The following is a 21,223-nucleotide window of genomic DNA, read 5'->3' as shown; positions in this document are numbered from 1 at the left end:
GAACTATCGTCATTGAGTTGTAGGAGAGTGCTTCATCCTTCACACTCTGTCTTATAGCTGACAACTAATCCTTGGTGATTCATTTATTATACTTTATAAATTAGAAGAAACGTACAGGATCCCTGAAATATAGCTGAAGTTATGCCCAATAGTTTTTTTCTTTCTCACCGTCAATCAGAAAATTAATACTGTGCCAGGGATGGTGATTTTGATCTCACTCTAATTTTTGATCTATTTAACTGATGGCTACTGTCCTGGCCTGTGGTACTATTGAGTGTAATGGTGTGATTATTTGTGTCTGAGTGATTGCCTTCGTTTCTTAGGGCTCTTTTCAGATCAGCTTTTGATAAGTGCTAAGATTATCTAATGAGGGCAATTAAAGAAGACAATAACTTGAGAACCAAAATATTATTACAGTCAATGACTTTACCTGTGTGAGCATCACACACACACACACAGGCATGCACACACACGCACAACGCACATGATCTGCTCTATCTGTGTAGACCAAGTCACAGTATTCAAGATGTTTTATAATCTGATATTTTTCTCCTTGTTACCATACACCCTGAATTCTAGACTCCCCAGCTACTTACTTAGGACTTTCGTATATTCATGCCCTCATCCATTTCATTCCTTCTCCCGGGAATGCCCTTCCGTACTTGGATTCAAATCCCACCCAACCTTCAAGTACCAAATCAATATTCCATCCTTGAAAAAGGCTTATCTCACATCATCCCTGACAAAATCAATATGTAAATAAACTTTGTTTTTAATACTAGTATATTACTTCTCATTAATTAAAGTACAGATAGCAAACAGCAACAATCATTGTAAGAGCAAACACTTATGTTGTCCTATGTGCCAAGGCCTTTTCCAAATCCTTGCATGTCATCATCTCATTTAATCTTTACAACAGTCCTATGACCTAGGTTCATTTTGCACATGAACAATAGAGGCAAAGAGAGATCAAATAACTGATCCAGGGTCACTCAGCTGTTAAGAGGGATGAGTCATAATTTGGTCCAAGACAATGTGGCTCGAGAGTCTATAGTCATCTAACTACTGTTCTGGGCCACAGTGTCAAAATTGCAGAGTAGCTGAAAGCATTAGAGTGAATTTAAAGTGCCTAGCATAGTGCTTCTAACATAGTTCAAGAAATGGCAGTGATTTTATCATAGGCAATGAGATTATTATAAAAGAAATTGTAAGTAATAATAAATTGTGTATGATATTTTTATTATTGTTTTTCATGTCACATGTCAGTCTTTCATTTTTGATCGAGGTTCTATCAATCAGCAATTACAACTTTCATGTATGAGTCTGCAACTTACTTTCATGACCGTGGTGCAGAATAAGCATTCATTCAATAAACGTTAAGTAAATGAATGAATGAGTGAATGAATAAATGAATGAAATGACTGAACAAACTAATCCGATAAGGCTCTGGATGCACTTTTCCTTCCCTCTCCTCTGTGGTTCCCTGAGGCATAGTGCTAAAATCCTTCAAAACTCGGACAGAACATTAAGCCACTGAAGCATGGAGTAAATCAACTTTTTTTCCTTCCACTTCAGTGAGTTATTATTTAAAAAATAAAATCCACAAAGCAATATTTTTAAAAGTCTATATCCCAAAGTAAAACATGGAAATTATCTAATTAATGCAGATAGCCACTCACCAATTTATATTCTTGTACTCAGGAGAGTCATTTAGCTAATTGTATAGGTGATTATTAACGCTTTTCACGGAAGTGTGTATCGTGCATTTAGAATTTTTAAATTGCGTCTTCAAGAGAATCCTCTTAAATTTAATTATTGTATACTCAGAATTTTCCATAATCAGCTAATATTTATTTTCTTTAAATAAAAAATCAGCTTTTAAATATGTGAAAATACTCTTGTGAGAAGGTAAAGTAAACCTTTTTAAAAATGGTAAGTATGCTAATTTTTTATTAGGTTGATACTTACATTAAAATAATTGGTCAATGAAAAAAATCTTTTCCTCACATATTTCTTGCCAAGTATATAAATATGAGTGTATGATGATCTGAAAAACATCAAAATGCTAACGGTACGACTAATAGCCAGAATTCTGATACTTAGGGAAATTAGGGTGATGTTTCAGAGAAAATTTTGAGACAAAGTACAGATAGAGCTATGGACTTTGGAAAACGGCTGAAATTCTTTGAACTTAGTATGTGACTGATGATTGGTTCAACTTCAAAAGAGAGCCATCCGTCAGCCCCGGAGGAGGAAATTGCAGGCGCCCAGCTCCCAGGCTCGGAGGGCGGGTGACGGGAGGGAACCGCGACGGAGGGTCCGCCCCGCGGCCGGGGCTCCGCGCTCCGAGGCCTCGTGGCCCGGAGAGCGGACGACTCAAACCTCGTCCAGGGTCCCGTGGTGCGGCCCCACCTTCGCCCCGGCGGGGGAAGGCGCCGCGATCGCCTCCCGGGGCCCGGTGGGGGCGGTCCGGACTGTCGCGCGGACCCGGGGACGCAGGGCAGGGTCTTCACCCAGAGCCTGGGACGCCTGGCGAGTCCCGGCTCCGAGAGAAAGGACGCCCCGACCCTGGCTGGGACCCGAGGGGCTCCTGGCAGGTCCCGGTTCCATCCTGGGTCCCGCGGTTGGGGGGTCCCGGCGGCCCCGCGCGGGCGCCAGAGCTTCCGCTCCCCGGACCCCCGTGCCGGCGCCCCCCGTCCCGCGCGCCCTGCCACCCTTACCGATCGCGCGGGTCGATCCACGACGTCTGGCGCGTGTTGTGGTCGGTGTAGAAGACGCGGCCGTCGTAGTCGCGCGCCTCCTCCCGGCTGGCCGGCAGCGGCAGCTCGGCGCTCTCCCGGACCCGCGGCGGCGCGGCGGGGGTCGCGAGTGGCAGCGGCTCCCGCGGGGACTGCGCCGGGGACCTCCCTGGGCGGCTCCTCCGCCTCCCCCCGCCTTCACCTCCCAGCCCCGTCCTTCGCCTCCCTGGGCTGCTCCCCGTCTGCTCCGCCTCCCCCCCTGCTGCTCCTCCTCCTCCTGCCCGCTTCCTCCCTGCGCCCCTCCATCTTCCCTCCCGCGCCGGGAAACCGCACGGGGGCCAGGGCGGGCGCCGCCGAGGCCGCCCCCGGGCCACCGCGGAGAGGAGGGCGAGCCGGGACCTGGGCGCCCCGCCAGGGAGGCCGGCGCGGCCTGCCGGGGACTGACCCCTGGGTCCCGAACAGCTCCGCGGGGAAGAGGGCGGGCACCCCGCCTCGGCCCTGCCGCCGGCTCCCGGGCCCTGGAAGTTGCAGCTGCTCCTCTCCGCCCACCTGGGGCGGGGGCGCGGGGAGGCGGCTGCGGCCCGGGGCCCCGGAATGCCCAAGTTGGTCCCGCGAGGGTGGTAAAGCCTCTGAGGGGAAGCCGGAGGCGCTCGGGAGCCGAGGGTCTCCCTCAAAAGGCGTCCCCTTGGACGGTGCGGGGAGGATGTGCCAGAAAGCGGGGAGCCGGGCAGGTGGCCGCCTCGGGTCCCTGCCAGGAGAGCCCCAGAGGGGCGGATCCGGGTTCCCTCTCTGGGCGGGGTGCCTCTGACCTTCCCTGGGCACTTCCCTCTTCCAATCTGCGGGGTCCAACAGTTTGAGCAGAGACCCAACTCGGCGGCTGCTGGGGTTCCCGCCCCGATGGCTAAGGCAGTAGTCATGGGCGGTGCTTTCCTTTGCACTCACACCTCAGGGCTGGGGAAACTGAGGCCCCAAAGGTTTGGGCCCTGGCCTGCTCGAAATCCCCCAGCTACTTCTGCTCCAGACCCATGCACCTCCCCTGCAAGACTCTATGCCAGATAATGCAGGAAAGTATCTGCGAGGTTTTTATATATATATACACACACACACACACACACACACATATATATATATATATATATACACACATATATATATATATAGTAAAATTCCTATCAGCGACCCAGATCCAAACATGGGGAAGGAGACTAGATGTCCCAAAATGCTCACAGCAGTTCATGTCTCTACAGTGGGATGATTCATTAGTTCTCTTACAAATGTTTCTGGTAAGTGATAATATTACTTTCATAAGGGGAAAAGTGGTTTTAAAAAAGAAAATGTGAAGGCATGGAGACTGCCAGCAGACTGGCACTAATTGGGACACATCCAAGAAAAGTCTTTCCTCCCCACCTCCCACCACCACTACACATAGATTTCATAGCTCCACAAGTATCTGCCCCAGATGTTATATGCCAGAAATTCCACCACGGGGGCCTTTTTAATTAAACATTGACAATTGTTAAATGTCCGAGGGAAAGATGGGGGGACAGGGGGCTTAAAAAAGCCAATGCTTCCTGCTCTTCCCTGGCAAGGAGGGCCCCACGTGCTGGGTGCTCCTGCGCTGACAGCTTCCCTTCTGACTGGCAGGGTTTCCTGCCAATGGAGCGGCCACTGCCTTCGTGTCCCCGCAGGTTCCCAGGTTCCCAGTTCTTGCCATTTGACACGTGGAGCTGCTGTCACCAAATGGTTGTTGATTTGAGTCACCAATGCCGCCAATTCCCCACCCAGGTCCCCTATCCTGGGTCCTGCACCCTTCTCCAGAGGGTCACCCAGGGCTGGCCGGCGATCCCCGAGGGATTACCCCACCCCCGCTGCTGAGTCTGCAGTCTCGTGGCCCAGCCCCCTTGCCTTGGTGGGACAAACTCCCAAGGTGCCACGCAAGCTGCAGAGCTCCCCGTGGGATCAGGCTGAGGCTGGACTACCGCCCCCGTGGCTTTGCTGGCGGCTTGCCTTCCCGTGCCGCCTCCCGAGCTCCCTTAGGGACCACTGGCCTGAGAATCCCCGGCTCAGGCGCTGCGGCTCCGGAACCTGACCTCGGAGAGTCTCCCCCTGCCAGGCTGTCTTCTAAGCACTTAGTAAATATTAACACAGCTCATCAGCGTAACATGCAGCGGTCCTCCTAGAATGTCACCTGCATGGTCGTAGAGGAGAAAAGAGGGGTGTGGCAGGGCGTGCCAGTGAAGACAGATTGGAGACCCTCACTGAGAAAACTTCAGCCACACATAGGGTCAGAATCTAGAATACAGGCGACCAGGGGACGAGGTGGAGATAGGGAACGGGAAGCTAAGGCTTAAAACGCACAGGGCTCCCATCTGGAATGATGGGAAAGTTTGGGTAGTGGGTGGGGTGATGGTAGCACAGCATTGTGAACACAATTAGCAGCACTGAAATGTATATCTGAATATGATTAAAAGGGGTAATGTGTATATGATAACAGAATAATAATTAAAAAAAAAAAAACCATGGAATTACACTAAACAGTGACCCCTAAGTTAAACCATGGACTTTAGTTAATAGTACACTTATTAAAACATGCTATCATTAATTGTAACAAATGTTCCATACCAAAGCAAGGTGGGGGGGGGGGGTGTATGGGAATCCCGTATTTTATGTATGATTGTTCTGTAAATCCACCACTTCTCTAATAAAGAAAAAAAAGCTTCAGCCCCAGGCCTGCCCGCCCACCTCCGGTCCACTCTGACTCAGAAACCGCAAGTGGCCTGTGGAATTTGTCTTCCTAAAATGAGCAGAACCAGAGAGGACGTGGCCAAAGCTTGGGGTGACCCAGGCCTGCTTATGACACCCTTCCTCCTTTTGGTTTTCACTTGTAACGTTTGCCGTAGGCACCTGCTGACGGGCCCTGACGACCTGAGAATGGCGTTGGGTTCCACTGGGGAGATGACGCCCCAGCTTTGCTGGAAGTTTGCAAAGATTTGTTGTGCTTGAGAATGTTAGGGTCATAGGCCTACCCCAATTCATTAGAACCTAAAAAGGGTTGTCTATATTGTGCGTAAGAGTGCCCACCAGAGTGACCTCTCGGCTCCTTTTGCAATCTCTCTGCCACTGTACCTTATTTCGTTTCCTTTCACATCCCCCTTTTGGTCAGGATGTTCTCCATCCCACGATGTTGTGTCTGCATTCCTCCCCCGGGAGTCATATTCCGCGTTGCCAAGGAGATTCACTCCCCTGGGTGTCAGATCCCAAGTAAGGGGTAAGGCAGTGATTTCACCTGCCCAGTTGGCTTAGCTAGAGAGAGAGGGCCACATCTAAGTAACCAAGAGGCATTCAGGAGGAGAGCCATGATCTTTTAATCCAATCTTTTTGGGTGGAATCTTTTGGTTGTTTCCATGGAGATGTGACTCACCCAACTGTGGGTGAGATCTTTGATTAAATTATTTCCATGGAGGTGTGGATCCCACCCTGATTAATTCACTGGAGTACTAAAGAGAGCTCAGGAGCTGACACAGACACTGATGCTTGGAGACACCGGGAGATGCAGACAGGGCATTTGGAGATGCTAAGCTAAGAGATGAAGCCCAGAACTTACCCCTAAGAAGTTGAGAGAGGTCTCCCAGATGCTTAGAGAGAAATGCCCTGGGAGAACAAGCAGAGAGATGAGAGAAGCCAAGAGAGACAGAGTGCCAGAGACATTGTGGAGAAAGTCATTTTGAAATGCAACCCAGGAGCAAAGGACCAGCAGACACCAGCCATGTGCCTTCCCAGCTGACAAAGGTGTTCCAGATGCCACTGCCCTTTCTTCAGTGCAGGTATCCTCTTGTTGATGCCTTAGTTTGGACAATTTTATAGCCTTAAGACTTTAAATTTGTAACCTAATAAATCTCCTTTATAAAAGCCAATCCATTTCTGGTATTTTGCATAATGACAGCTCTAGCAAACTGGAAGAAAGCATCCCAGCCAATGAATCTGGCAGGAATATGGGAATTACAAAGTCACCATTTTCAATTTTTAATGAAATAATTGATTCAAACCGGGACCATCAATAGATGAAACCATTAGGTGGAAGTTTGATGAGGAAATTTACAAGAGGCATCAGACCTTCAGCGGGAGAATCCACTGATCAAAACAAATGTCCGTGTACCTCCTGGTACGATGCAGTCAGTAGGAAGTACCTGGTATTACCTATGAGATCCTCATCCTTCAAAAGCTGGGCCTGAATCTAATCAAGCCTGTAGAGATAACAAGTTAAATGACATTACGAGGCAATGGACCAATTCAGATTGTGGGAAATTCTCCAGGAAAATTGACCCAGTTTCCTCAGCAGATTAAAGAATCAAAAAAGAAGGAAAAAGGAGATGGGGTGTTAGGGGGTGGGGCGTGAAGGAGCCACTTTAGATTAAAACTTAAGAGAAAAAGTGGGCACCAAATGTCAAATGAAAAACTCTAGAATTATTTTGGAGGCATTGAATAATTCTGACTGGGTAATCAATAACAAGGAATAATTGTTAATAATTTGTTTAGGTAGAATGTGGTCATGTAAGGAAATGTGCCTATTTTTTAGAGAGGGACACTGAAATATGTGGGGATGAAGGGACATGATGTCTGGGGTTTGCCTTAAATTAATTTGGAGAAAAAAAATAGGCAAGAAGGGGGAAAGACAGGAGAGAGGACACTAATGTGGCAGGATCTTGGTGACTGTTGAGTCTGGAGACGGGTGCATGCGGAGGCCTCACACCATTCTCTCTACTTTTACATGTTTTGGAAAATTTTATAGAATAAAAGAGGGATGCTCTTATCGTGCCACAGGAAGTAAGGTCAGTCACTGGCTAGCGGAAGGTGAAGAGGGAGGTGTGTGAGGTTAACGTGTTCACAGACGCTGATTTCCACACACTAGATTTAGAGTATCGATTGTTTATCTTAGCTTAGATGAATGGAAATCCAGAACCAGTCTGAAAGATTGGCAGGGAGGCAAGATTTTCTTTTTAACGAAAGTGCTTTAATTCAACCAACCAAATAAGGAACCCGGTTCAGACGCAGAAGGTAACAGAAGGCAACAGTTGGCGACTTTCTGCTCAAACGCCCTCCACTACAGTCTTGAGAACCTGAAAATAACTGGATCACCAGGGTGACCTTCCCCTGGTAACCAAGAATTGGCAAAGCCAACGCAACCAGGAAGTTCACTGCTCTGAGACCCTGGGATGCACTTGGCTGTTGCGGGGAAATCGGTACAGGAGGAAAGAAAACCCGCTCAGCAGCAGCAGGAAGGTGCCCAGCAATGCCATGACACTGGTACTCCCAACTTCCTGAGTGTCTGGCTTGAAGGGCAAGTCAAAAGAAGGTGGAAAGGAGATTCCCTCTTCCTTCATCACCGACAAGTAATTCCACACCACGGTGGCTGAGATGCAGATGCCAGCGGCTAAGTGCAGAATCCCCGAGGCCATGAATGGGACGTGGATGGCGTTCCTCTGAAGAATTCCCATGTGCGCGTTCCTAAGGGCAAAGATGACGGAGACTCTCCCCAGGAGCCCTAGAAGGCTGGTGACCAGCAGGAGCTTTTGAGCCACACGGATGTCAAGAGGGAGGAAGGATTCGTGGAAGGTGTAATGGTAACAAAACGGGAATCTGATGTCGTGGCGGTAGATGCAGACTCGCCACACACCCACGCGGGCCAGGCCGGAGGGGAAGAGCGGGTTGTTGTCAACGTGCCACACTCGCCACTCCGCCTTGCCCATGGAGGTGGCGCACAGGAGCCAGCCCACGGTGGCAACAGCAAAGAACATCACTTGACGGTGGGTGCTACCGAGAGGCAAGATCACAGGCGCAGCGTGCTCAGAGGACCTGCAAAGAAATACAGGGCATCGTGAGTGGGTGCCCTCAGGCCTGGGACACCCCCTCCCGTCCCGGCCCGTCCCTGGAGGTGAGCAGCCCCCGGGAGGGAAATGCCGCACTTGAGAAAGGAGACGTGACCCTCATGCTCTGCTGGTGGGAGTTCGGGCTGAGCGAACTTTGTAAAGGGCTATTTGGTGATATTGACTGGAAGCCTTGAAATGCACAGACCTTTTAATCATGCGTCCAAAGACATAATTAAAGTTGATGAAATTATTTAGTTATGAAGATGTTCACTATAGCACTGTTGGTAAGATTGAAAAATGGGAAACAACTTCAAAACCCACAAGAGGGGCTGGGTTAAATAATTTATGCTGGATCCATGCAATGGAGTCATGTGGCTATGTTAAAAGTATAAATGGAGTCATCAAATGTGTAACATCTTGTGTTTGGCCCTTTTCACAGTACACGTTATTTTGCGTGAAATTAGCCAGAAACAAAAGGACAGAAACTGTATGGTTTCACTAACATGGACTAACAATGATGAGCAAAATTTGAGAGTTGCAAATACAGGTTCTCAGGAGATAGAAAGAGGTTGTAGATTGGGCATTTGAAGCTAAAGGAGTACAGAAGGTTCAACAGGATTGATTGTATAGGTCCAGAAATGGATAGCATAATAATGTGTGATGGTAGCACAATATTGTAAGTACTGTGAACAAAGATGAGTGTGAGTATGGTTGAAAGATGAAGGCTAGGGGCATGTATGACCCCAGAAAGAAAGATAGAAGATAAAGACTGGGATTGTATAACTTAGCAAAACCTAGAGTGGTCAATGATCATGATTAAATGTACAAATATAAGAATGTTTTTAAGTGAGGGAGAGCAAATGAATGTCAACATTGCAAGGTGTTGAAAATTGGATGGTATAGATGAAAAAATACAATCAATGCAAACTAGACTCTATAGTTAACAGTAACATTGTAAGATGCTTCCATTAATTGTAATAAAGGCAATATATCAAAGCTAAATGTCTATAAGAAGGGGATTTAAGGGAGTGATATAGGATTCCTGGTGGTGGTGGTTTGTCTGAGCTTTTCATTGTGTTTTATTTTTATTTTTCTTCTATCTTTTGTATTTTTCTTTTTTTTCTCTCCTTTTCCTCTTTGGGGAAGAGGTAGAAATGTCCTCATATAGATTGTGGTGATGAATGCATAATTATGTGATTATACTGGGAATCATTGATTGCTTACTTAGGGTGGATTCTATGGTGTGTGAATAAAACTGTTAAAAAATAAACAGAGGGATACATGTGCTGGAGAAAATTGAAGAAAGGGATGTACCTAGTCACTGTTGGTAGGGAAGTAGAATGGGGGAGCCCATCTGGAGGGCAAGTGCGGTGGTTCCACAGGAAGCTAAGCATGGGGTTGCCTTATAATCCTCCAACCCTGTTATTGGGTATATACTTGGAAGAACTGAGAGCAGGGACATGAGTGGATATTGCACAGTGGTGTTTATGGCAGCCATATGCATGATTTGCAATGGATGGAGTTGGCCTAAGGGTACATCAACAGATAAATAGAATGGTGAACTGTGGTGCATACATACAATGGAATACCAAGTGGCGGCAAAAAGAAATGAAGTTGTGAGGTATGCATCGTGAGGTATGTTGAGTGAAATAAGCCAGAATCGAAAAGACAAACTTTAGAATGCTTCACAAATATGGACTATCACGTGCACACTCTGAGAATTGAATCTGAGAGCATAGGTTATCAGGGGAAGGCTTATGGTAAAAGTTCCTAGATTGTAAGCTCTTACAGCTCTGTAATGGTTATCTCTGAATTCTGAGATGCTGAGCTGTTTGTGTATAAGCTGGTGGGTCCCTATAACTTCAGGTATCTGTGTGACACCTGAGACTCAGAGCCAGAGTTCAGCAGCAACAAATGTCAGCATTACCCCATATAGCAAATGTTAAAAAAAGCTGAAAAAGAGATCAATTAGATATGATATTAGAGATATGAACAAAATGGACTTGATTATAACGAAGGTAAACCAGACTAAAGGGTAAAGGATGATATTGACTGTTTTTTTAATTAAATTCAGTTTTACTGAAATATATTCACATACCATACAATCATCCATGGTGTACAATCAACTGTTTACAGTACCATCATGTAGTTATGCATTCATCACCCCAATCTATTTTTGAACATTTTCCTTACATCAGAATCAGAATAAGAATAAAAAATAAAAGTAAAAAAGAACATCCAAATCATCCCCCTCCCAACCCTATTTTTCATTTAGTTGTTGTCTCCATTTTTTCATTCATGCAGCCATACACTACATAAAGGGAGTATGATCCACAAGGTTTTCACAATCACACTGTCACCCCTTGTAATCTACATTGTTACACAATCATCTTCAGGAGTCCAGACTACTGGGTTGGAGTTTGATAGTTTCAGTATTTATTTCTAGCTATTCCAATACATTAAAACCTAAGAGGTGTTATCTATATAGTGCATAAGAATGCCCACCAGAGTGACCTCTCGACTCCATTTGAAATCTCTAAGCCACTGAAACTTTATTTCGTTTCATTTTGCATCCCCCTTTTGGTCAAGAAGATATTCTCAACCCCACGACGCCGGGTCCAGATTCATCCCCAGGAGTCATATCCTGTGTTGCAGGGAGACTTACACCCCTGGGAGTCAGGTCCCAAGTGGCGGGGGTGGGGGCGTGAGATCACCTGCCAAGATGGCTTAGTTAGAGAGAGAGGGCCACATCTGAGCAACAAAGAGGCACTCAGGGGGAGACTCTTAGGCACAACGATATGCAAGTTTAGCCTCTCCTTTGCAGTAATGAGCTTCATAAGGGCAAGTCCCATTATAGGGGGCTCAGCACATCAAATCACTATTGACTGTGTTTTAAAACATCAACTTCTGTGTGAGACCAAAGGAAGAGATGTTTACTTGGTGCAAAATGTATACTTTCTGGCAGTGTTAGCTGGTTGGGGTGGTGGGGGTGGGGTCGGGGGCAGGTGCTGCCTCTTACCTCGCTGTCCTCTAGCACCGCCCGGACATCGCGCCCGTCGCCGGCACCATGAAGATATGGACTTCAGAGCACGTCTTTGACCACCCATGGTGTGGTTGGAGTTGATGTATTGGACAGACATATAGATCCCTCTGGAAAGTTGCACAGCCACAGACTTCTCAGCACAGAGTGGGGACTGCCTTCCATTGTGAAATCTATTATTGGTGCAGCAAGAACCAAAACATATGTTCAGGAACATTCGGTAGTTGATCCTGTAGAGAGAACAATGGAACTTAAATCTACTAATATTTCATTTACAAATATGGTTTCAGTAGATGAGAGACTTATATACAAACCACATTCTCAAGACCCGGAAAAAACTGTTTTGACTCAAGAAGCCATAATCACTGTGAAAGGAGTCAGCCTCAGCAGTTACCTGGAAGGGCTGATGGCAAGTACAATTTCTTCAAATGCTAATAAAGGCCGAGAAGCAATGGAATGGGTAATACATAAATTAAATGCCGAGATTGAAGAATTGACGGCTTCAGCAAGAGGAAGCATAAGGACACCGATGGCGGCAGCAGCATTTGTAGAGAAATGACAGTGAAAATCGGTGTATAACATCAGATCCCCTGGGTCTTTCCAAGCTGGCTATATTTATTTGTTATTTAAAAAAAAAAAAACAACTATATTTTAGGTGGACTTTTTTGTAATAAGCTGGAGAACAAGTATGTGGTTTTTGTTGAAAACAAAGAGATGCAGGGCTTCTAAGTAAGAGACCAGAAGAAATTTGTGTTATTTGAAATGACCATCCAATTGTAAGGATTCCAGTATTTATGTTAAAATTTTACAATTTTTGAAAAAGTACTTCGAAATTGGTATTGGCATAGTGATGAATCTCCTTAAGGTAGAATTTTGAAGCTTTTCATGCATTGGAACTCTACCTGGCTTTGGACCAACCCCAGAGCAAAGCAGAGCCACCTTTTCATATACAACCGTGATTGCCTTACTGCATTAAACTTCAACAGTTGTTTAACTGTTGAGAACTCACTTTAAAAGGAGAAATTGTAACTTCCAAAAGCATGTTAATTTGTTAAAAAAAAAAAAAAAAAAAAAAACTTGCTCTGCTCTAAACCACCATTAAAAACCACAGTATTTTGATTTGGTACGTAAGTGATATTTTTGGAATGAAAATTATCACTAAAGTAATATATGACTCCAGCAAAAATACGATTTTATTGTATTAAAAGAGTACTGTATTGATTTGCCAAATTTTTGTAACTTAGTAAAGATATTACCTTCCTTGGATTTGTACTTCTAAAAGTCTTTATGATTTAGTATGCTGTACTATGGGCTGGTTAACTGAAAAAATAAAGTCATTACCTGAATTTTGCAGCATTAAACATTAAACAGAAGAACAGCTGTTCACATCTTTTAGCATTTAACATTTGCCTAACATAAATTGCCATGTGTCAAAATCATGGTTCTGTAATTGCTAAAGCATGATATGTCAGGTTATTTGATTATAATTACTTTTTGAAGTAATTGTGACCACAAAACATCTTTTTTACATGAAGAGCTGTACGTCATTTGAAATTACTCAAATGATGTCTTGATCTGAAGTATAAATCCCCGGTACTTAATGTTTTTAATAATATGGTGCCACTGCAGGGCATGGGGGGGTGGTGGGTAAGAAAAAAAAAAAAAAAAAGGATTGACCTAAACTAATCACTGAGTGAATTTCACTGCAGCTTTTGTTTATGGGAAATCCTTATTTGGGATGCCAGTGGGCAGCTGCAACTGAAAAACAATCTAGTAAATGTATTTTGTTTTATATTTTGTATCAGGTAATTATTAACCACTAAATGATATCTTTAATACTTATTTGTTACATACCAAGTATTTTTATTAAAAGTGATTAGCTCTAGCCTTTATTTTCCAGTGCTTTACATTACAAGTGATAAACATCCAGTCAGGTTTCCTATAAAAGAGACAAGTTAATGTATGTACATAAACCACAGAAATAGTATATCAAACTATTTTTTAAATTAGTGTTTTTTCTACTTAAAATATTATTTGGCTTAAGACTTTCTTAGGACATTTGTAAAAGCACATTAAATCCAGTAATTTTCTGATTATTTTTTGTAACTAGAGATGGTTTTTGCAACTGAAATAACATTTCTGCTCAACAACATTGCTAAATTTTTGATATTTGGTAAAAAAAAAAAAAGTTGCCTTGTATGATTCGTGTAAATAATACTTGTTCTGAGAGAAGTGTAATATCCTAATGATAAAAGATTTCTAAGCAAAAAAAAAAATGTATACTTTCTGTAGCACACCATATAATTTAACTTGTATGGTCAGTTTATTCAAACAGCATAATTAAATGGAAACTTGAATAAGGGGTGAGATCTGGTTGGTTTGTACAGGGTAGCGTGAGAATAAAATGTGCAAAGCCCCCTTGAGGGCCTGGGGAAAAATGTGGAAACATTACATTTCTCAACCTGGGGAATTCCTGATATTCTTGCAAGCATTGGGGAATATCATTGTAGTAGTCCAAGACCTCGATCTTGGGGCTTGTCCTTATGAAGCTTGTTACTGCAATGGAGGGGCTAAACCGACTTATAAAGGTATCTAAGAGTCACCCCCAGAGAACCTCTTTTGTTGCTCAGATGTGGCCCTCTCTCTCTAAGCCAACTCAGCAGGTAAACTCACTCCTCTCCCCTCTATGTGGGACATGACTCCCAAGGGTGTAAATCTCCCTGGAAATATGGGACATAAGACCCAGGGATGAGCCTGGACCCAGCATTGTGGGATTGAGAAAGACTTCCTGACCAAAAAGGGGAAGAGAAGCAAAACAAAATAAAGTTTCAGTGGCTGAGAAATCTCAAATGGAGTCGAGAGGTCATTCTGGAGGTTATTCTCGTGTGTTATACAGATATCCCTTTTTAGTTTTTAGTGTACTAGAAAGGTAGAAGGAAATACCTGAAACTGTTGAAACGAAACCCAGTAGCCTTGATTCTTGAAAACAATCGTATAACTATATGGTGGTGCTTATATGGTGTGACCATGTGATTGTGAAAACCTGGTGGCTCCCACTCCCTTTATCCAGCGTATGGACAAATGCATAGAAAAACGGGGACAAAAATTAGATGGATTATGGGGGAGGGAGGGGAGTAAGAGATGTTTTGGGTGTTTTGTTTTTTTTTTTCCATTTTTATTGAGATTGTTCAGATAGCATACAATTATCCAAAGATCCAAAGTGTACCACCACTTGCCGCTGGGTACCCTCATACAGCTGTGCATCCATCACACTTAATTTTTGTTCAATTTTTAGAAACTTTTCATTACTCCAGACAAGAAATAAAGTGAAAGATGAAAAAAGAAAAAAAGAAAAGGAAACTCTAATCCTCCCCTATCCCTAACCAACCCCATAAATCAGGAAGCTTGTTAATTATATGAAATTGGTCAAAAAAATTATCCTTCTCCAGGCCTCACTATCCTTTCCAGTGAAAATAATGGTAACCAGCATTCATTGTGAATTTCCTCGAGGTAGAAGCTAAAAGCTTCAATTGCACCACCACATTTCACCCTCATATGTTCCCCATAAAACTGGCACTGTTTCTAATCCCATTTTACTAATTGCCCAACACCACACATAGATAACCAGCAGTCCTGAGACTCACAAAGTGCCAGCCTGTTACATTTTGTACATCCTGCCTCCCAATCATAAAAGAATGATGATTCTTTCTGTCTTCCTTGTTAGTTCAAAGGAATAAACGAACATGTGCAGGTCCTGACACAAAGTACACACATCAAAACAGTAGTCCCTCTGCAATGTGGAGTAAACATTTAATAGCAACAGACCCCTTAAGGAACGTCAGTCCAATTTTTCCAGAGTGTCTTTTGGCCATCTCCTGCTTTTCCAACACCATCATTGTCCTTGACCCAGCCTCATCTGTGCTGTTTTCTTTCTCTGGTTGTATACATTTTTGTAACACTAGGTATTTGCTGAGTCAAGGCCTCAGCTCAGAACCTTAAACTCTTCAGGGGAAATGTTTTCTTTTTAAATGAAATATTATGATTTGTGTCAAGTGCTACGGCACAGCACAAGGCAGTGTTGAGACAACATTCTGACTCATGTAAACACAGTCTAGGACCAAGTCTTAAGAAAGGTGAGGCATTTATGTCTCCAGCCTCATTGAGAACATGATGCTTGGGACAAAAACTAGGGTGACATAGACAGAAGTTAGCCCTCACAGTGCTTGCAGTGAGTGCCAGAATGCAGAGGGGTTGCTACATAGCCAGGCCTATCTGTGGGAGAAGAAATGAGAGCAAAACCTCTACCAGCATCTCCGAAACTTCAGCAAAATTCGGTCATGAGGCAGCCACCAACAGGCTAACACATCCTCATATCCCCAGGACTATTATGTACTTAATATTTTCCCTCAAAATGACTCATTTTAAAGTTTAACTATATCTGAAAAATACTGCTTTATATCATTACTATAAATGTAATACCTTTATCATTTGTCATAAACAGAAGGTACGATTCAATATATTCATACCTATTAACAAAATCTGGTGTACAATTCACTCTTGTGTCAGGACCCACCCTTAGGAAGTAGAAAAGAAAGCACCTTCCATTTCTGCCACCACCTGTTTCCTACCTAGAAGAAATCTGTCCTATGCCAATTATCCATTTAGAGCCACATGAAAGAGGAAACATGTGAGAAGAAAATCTGTAACTTGAAAACCTGTATTTCCAAAGACCTTTAGAATAATTACAGCTGAGACCAAAAGACATCAGAAAAGAAGGGTGAGCTTGAAACACGGTACAGGGAAAGAAGAAAAAACCAGATAAATCCAAAGTTTCTTTTCAGAATGAAACTTTTTTTTTTTTTTTAATTTAATAAGAAATGGTCAGAAAACAGTCTTTTGTGTGTTTGACCACAGTCTTCAATCATACTGTAACTGGCAGAAAATGACTAGCAACATGGAAACACCCTCAGGGAGTGTAAATGGATTAAAACAGAACCCCATTTCCCTTGCTCTGACCTTTGTCTACTCCACCACCCCCCTTTATTTCCATTCTCTTCTTCCCTTTCCCCTTTTTTTGCAAACTTGTCCTTCCCTTGAAACACTGCAAGGCTTACAAAAATAGCCCTCAAAAGAACTTTTCTGAAAGTTGCCAGAATGGGATTCCACCAATGATCCTGACAAAAGCCATGAAAAATAGGAGCAATCTCCAACCATTCGAAACACAAGCAAAGATGAAGAAACCTGCAGCCTGGGCCAGACCATGAGGCCACACCCACTCGCTTCTCCTCCCCCGTATATAAGAGCCACTTGGGTACCAGGTGGTCCCGGATGCACTGATGTGAGCTGAATAAAGATCTGACCACTGCTTGCCTTCGGTTTAACTTTTTTTTTTTTTTTTTTTTTTTTTGCTCATTGATAGTAGTAACCACTGGCCTTAGCAATACTCTAAAAACCGTTTAACGTCAAAGCGACTAGGAAAATAGAGACAAGCACAGCTTCTGAACCCAATGCCTCTCTTCCTCCTCGCCTACTTTCTCTCCCTACCACCTCCACCTGCAGCCACTCTGCCCAGTGTTCACAGTAGCCAAAGGGTTCTCAAGGGCCGGGAACCCTTTCTTAAATCAACTCTCTGCTTCCTTGGCGTGGGCGTGCCAAGTTTCCCGGCTGCTAGCGCAATGGCCACACAGTGGGTTTGCTCAGACAATGGAAATTTGCAGACTCACGGTTCAGAAGCTGAGAAATCCAGTCTGGAGGAGTCGGCAGCTCGACGATTCCTCCCCAGAGTCTGCGGCATTCTGCTCCGAGCTGCCGGGTTCTGTGGCTTCTAACTCTGGCTCAACTGCCACGGGGATGGCTTCTCCTTCCGCTTCCGGTTCCACCCACTTCCGGTTCCATCCACTTCCCACTCATGCCCACTCCCCCACCCCCGCCAACGCCGCCTGGTGACTTTCTCTCTGAGGACATCTGAATTTCTATTGGGTATAAAGGCCTCCAATAATCCAGATTAAAAGCCACCCTCATTGACCAGAGCCGCACCTTACCTAAAATAACATCTTCAAGACGACGTAATTGCACTGGGTTCCTGCCCCAGGTATGTGGAGTGAGACTCAGAATGCGTCTAAATGGTCTGATGATCCAGGAATCCACAACCACGGAATCAGCAAGTGCACGTGTTTCCTTAGAAGCACTAGTCAAAATTTGACTCCCGAGTTTGTTTCCTTCAGCTTAAATACCTATCGATTACTAGAGCATTGGCTTAATATTTTTCTTTTATCTAACTGGGCGAACAACTACTTTGACTAGAATCAGCTAATTTTTTTTCTAGCGTTCTCTAGGCACACTCTTAAAAATTGTTTTGACTGGAATAGATGCTATTTGTGTTGCCCTCATTTGTAGTGGAGAATGTTGTGTTAACTTCAGAGTCACGCTAAACAGGAACGTCCTGGGGCACATATTAAAGTCTTCACCTTCTCCCGGTTAAGCACCAAGGAGTTGGAAGGTGTTGACTTTGAGTTGCGCCTAAAGAGGAAAATATGCATATAGTCCGGCTGATTGGTTTATTTAATTTTTTATGTAAAACGGTGCTGCCACTTAGATTTTATTTTATGGGGAACACTGACATTTCGGATCAGTAATCCTTGAAATTTCTTTACCCCTTCCCAAATGAATCCCAGATTGAACAGAAAGTTATTGTGTTGATTTTTCTTCTGTTGTTACTAAAACGAAAGGTATGCTCTAAAATGTAAATTTACATGGGATGGAAAAAAGAAAAGTCACTATAACAACTCAGGGCTGGTTGATTGTGATGCAATAAGAAGGCCCAAGAAAAGAAAAATCATGTACTTCTTTCAGAAAAAGAAAATGATCTTGAAAAACACCCATTACCATTTAAAATACCACTTAACAGTGCCTAATTGCTTGGAAATGTGTTCTTTCTGAATGTGTTTTATTGGCTTTGCAATGAACTTAAATTTATAAATTGGCTCTGCAATCAACGAACTTGAAGGTGAAGTCATAAGGAACCTCGTGGTGGCACTTGCTTATAAATCCTATTTCCAGCCAGCAGAGCTGTTAGGTCATTCAGGAATTCACACAAACGCAGCGAGTCATGGTTTAAGTAGAGAATTTAAGGTTTATTAGAGGAAGAAAGCAGAAGAAAGCAGGTGGGAGCCATCAGAAAAGAAAGAAAGGAAAAATGGCTCCAGCCCTGTATCTGAGAGCAGCATTTTTTAAAGGAAAAACCCACGTTGGGTATTGGGGGGGGGGAGGTCCTGCTGAGTGTGTTCTGGGCCTCGACTGGGTGAGTGCTTATCAGTTTCTGCTGACTGGTTACTAGGGTTTTAACACACTACTCTTCTTTGATGTGCACTATATTATCTATGTGGAGGAAGCAGGCCTTTTGGCTTGTTTGCGGTCATTCATCTTTATGGGGATATCTGATCTTGCCTTGTCTGCCCCCTGGAGTCTAGGTGCCACTGTGACTGGGATTCCTAAAACAGCCTTCAACCCTTAGTTTATGGCATACCTGGTATTTATGAGATAAGCAGCAGGGCCCGTGGATCAGACATTCCTTCTATATGTTAGACTCTTTTTCTGGGGCCTGACATTCCTGCCTTTTATTTTTAATAAAAAATTGGTATGGGTTTGGGTAGAATTTTGGGTTAATGCTTTAACTTAGCTCGAAGCAACCTTTTATAGGGGAAAAGGGACGTCGCAGTTGTCTCTTAGCTGCTTCCGGCTGGGTTTGGACGGAGTTGGGGCAGAGTTGCTTTGAACTAAGTTTCAGCATTATTAGATTGATGTTTGGATATTTTCTGCTGGAACCAGCTGGTAGTGAAGCTTTTGCTGCAGCAGGAGCAGATTTTCAATTTCTCGTTGTGGCAGGAGTATGTTTTCGGAGTTTTGCTGGTTAGTCACGGCTGCTATTGACCAAGCACAGGGAAAGTTCCAACCGTAAAGCTACCTCAACTCACACGCGTTCGGCGCCTGCCTGCAGCGGTCAATTTTTACCTGGACTTCCGAGCCCCAGTACTCTAGGAAAAATTTCTGGGTAGTTGAGGGGAGCTTTACAGCCCACAAGACATGGATTAGGGCATTTGAAAACATGGTTTTAAATAGATATGCTTGCCTGACCTCTCATTAAATAGAGAAATAAGTTTTCTTTTTGTTAGGGGGAGAGGGAAATTTTTAAGTAAGTGACTTGTGGCTTAGAAAGTTGTTTTTTATTTTTGGAAACTATATCCTTTTTGTTGGAGGGAGTTAAGGCTAGGGCAGCTGCACAGTAGGAGGTCATTCACACATTGAAGCAGCTCACTGGGATGTAAATTTAGTGTTTGTAAATCAGAGGCTAGACATTGTTAGGGATGGGGTAGGTTTGTTGATAGTAAAACAGCAGCAGACAGTAATTGAGGAGTTCTTGCCTTATTCATTTATCCTCCGGTTACGCCAGGTGTGCACGCTTTAGGTTTGTGCTGCGCTCTCCTGCTCGGGAGAGGGGCTGGAGGGGGAGATGGGGGAGGGGCGCACAGGCAGCCAGCGGGCTGCGCGCGGGTGGGGTGAGGTAAGGAGGGGGCGGCGGCGATGGGACGAGAAGTGGGGGAAGGGGTTAGAGAAGAGTTACAAGGGGGATGGTTTGCAGGGTTAAAGAAGAGAAGCTTCTTAAAGGCTTTACAGGGTTAACTTTTGTAGAGAGGAAAGCAGAAGACTTAGAAGGATTTTTTGTGGAGGAGGAGGATTTGATGGCAGGCAACAGTGTGGCACAAGGATGGCCAGGATTAAAGAGTTTAAAAAGCTTGAAAATAAGGGGATTCAGACCATTTACCATTACGCCGAATAAAATTATCAAGTTCAGTGAGAATTTGCCAATTAAAAGTGCCATTTTCTGGCCAATGTTTTTGTTGCTCTAAAGGATACTGCGGCCAAATTGTATTCATTCTACGTCCCCTTTTAATTGAAGTTTAAACATTTGAGGGGGTAGATGGAGGAAATGCAGTTTTGGAGTTACTTAAAAGTGACTGTAAATTACCCATGGCTATTTAAGAAATTTGAGAGGCTTGTGGTATGTTAGGGAACTTTGCTCGCCGGAGGCTTACGGAGATCACCTGTGAGAGATTCACAGTTTCCTGCTCCTTCAGAGGCTTGCATTCTCCCTGAAAGAGGCTGACACGAATTGGGGCTCTGCTCATGGGAGGCTTACGGAGATCACCTGTGAGAAATTCACAGCTCCCCCGCTCCATTGGAGGCTTACAGAGACCACCCAGAACGTTGCTCAAGTGAGACTAACAACCCAGATCCATACAACCCAGTCGCAACAACAAAGCAGGCGTCCCCGGTTTGCCGTTGGGGGTCAGGAAATGCATGCAGTCTTTCGCCCAAGGCGTCCCCCAGGTTACTTTGCTGCAATGGGGAAAGACACGGAGTGTCAGAGAGTTTTGACTGAGCGCTCAGGTTTTCCTAGGCTTACGGAGCCGGGGCGCCGCGTGAAAACGGGCCTAGGCGCCACCCACAGGTGGGCTGGGATGTCCACGGGACATCGAACAAAACCCTCGAGGGGGGATCTGGGCAGAAAGACGTCACTT

General features: G+C 44.4%; 3 protein-coding genes across 3 annotated transcripts in view; 2 read left to right on the top strand and 1 right to left on the bottom strand.

Moving 5' to 3' along the window:
- The window catches only part of LOC119522328 (basic proline-rich protein-like), a 75,189-nt gene that overhangs the window by 46,224 nt on the left and 7,742 nt on the right, over positions 1 to 21,223 (top strand). The window lies entirely within an intron of this gene.
- On the bottom strand, positions 7,728 to 17,551 carry LOC119523044 (claudin-34-like). The gene is made up of 3 exons (XM_037821800.1): positions 17,369 to 17,551; positions 11,625 to 11,875; positions 7,728 to 8,591 (listed from the first exon to the last, which is right to left on the bottom strand). The coding sequence occupies exon 3, from the start codon at positions 8,531 to 8,533 to the stop codon at positions 7,931 to 7,933; it is 603 nt and encodes a 200-aa protein (XP_037677728.1). The 5' UTR covers positions 8,534 to 8,591; positions 11,625 to 11,875; positions 17,369 to 17,551; the 3' UTR covers positions 7,728 to 7,930.
- Positions 8,693 to 12,911, top strand: LOC119522330 (PRELI domain containing protein 3B-like). The gene is made up of 2 exons (XM_037820873.1): positions 8,693 to 8,715; positions 11,679 to 12,911. The coding sequence occupies exons 1-2, from the start codon at positions 8,693 to 8,695 to the stop codon at positions 12,202 to 12,204; spliced, it is 549 nt and encodes a 182-aa protein (XP_037676801.1). The 3' UTR covers positions 12,205 to 12,911.

The sequence above is a fragment of the Choloepus didactylus genome, chromosome X (genome assembly GCF_015220235.1).
Source record: "Choloepus didactylus isolate mChoDid1 chromosome X, mChoDid1.pri, whole genome shotgun sequence".
In the NCBI taxonomy this organism is placed as follows: Eukaryota; Metazoa; Chordata; class Mammalia; order Pilosa; family Megalonychidae; genus Choloepus; species Choloepus didactylus.
Note: the sequence above shows the minus strand (reverse complement) of the source record. Positions and strands in the feature narration are given on the sequence as shown.

Bases quoted from the DNA above. Each gene is read 5' to 3' on its own strand.
- LOC119523044 (XM_037821800.1), bottom strand. From the start codon at position 8,533: ATGTTCTTTGCTGTTGCCACCGTGGGCTGGCTCCTGTGCGCCACCTCC.
- LOC119522330 (XM_037820873.1), top strand. From the start codon at position 8,693: ATGCCGCACTTGAGAAAGGAGAC. The intron at 8,716-11,678 runs GTGACCCTCATG...GGCACCATGAAG, and splicing joins CCGCACTTGAGAAAGGAGAC to ATATGGACTTCAGAGCACGT.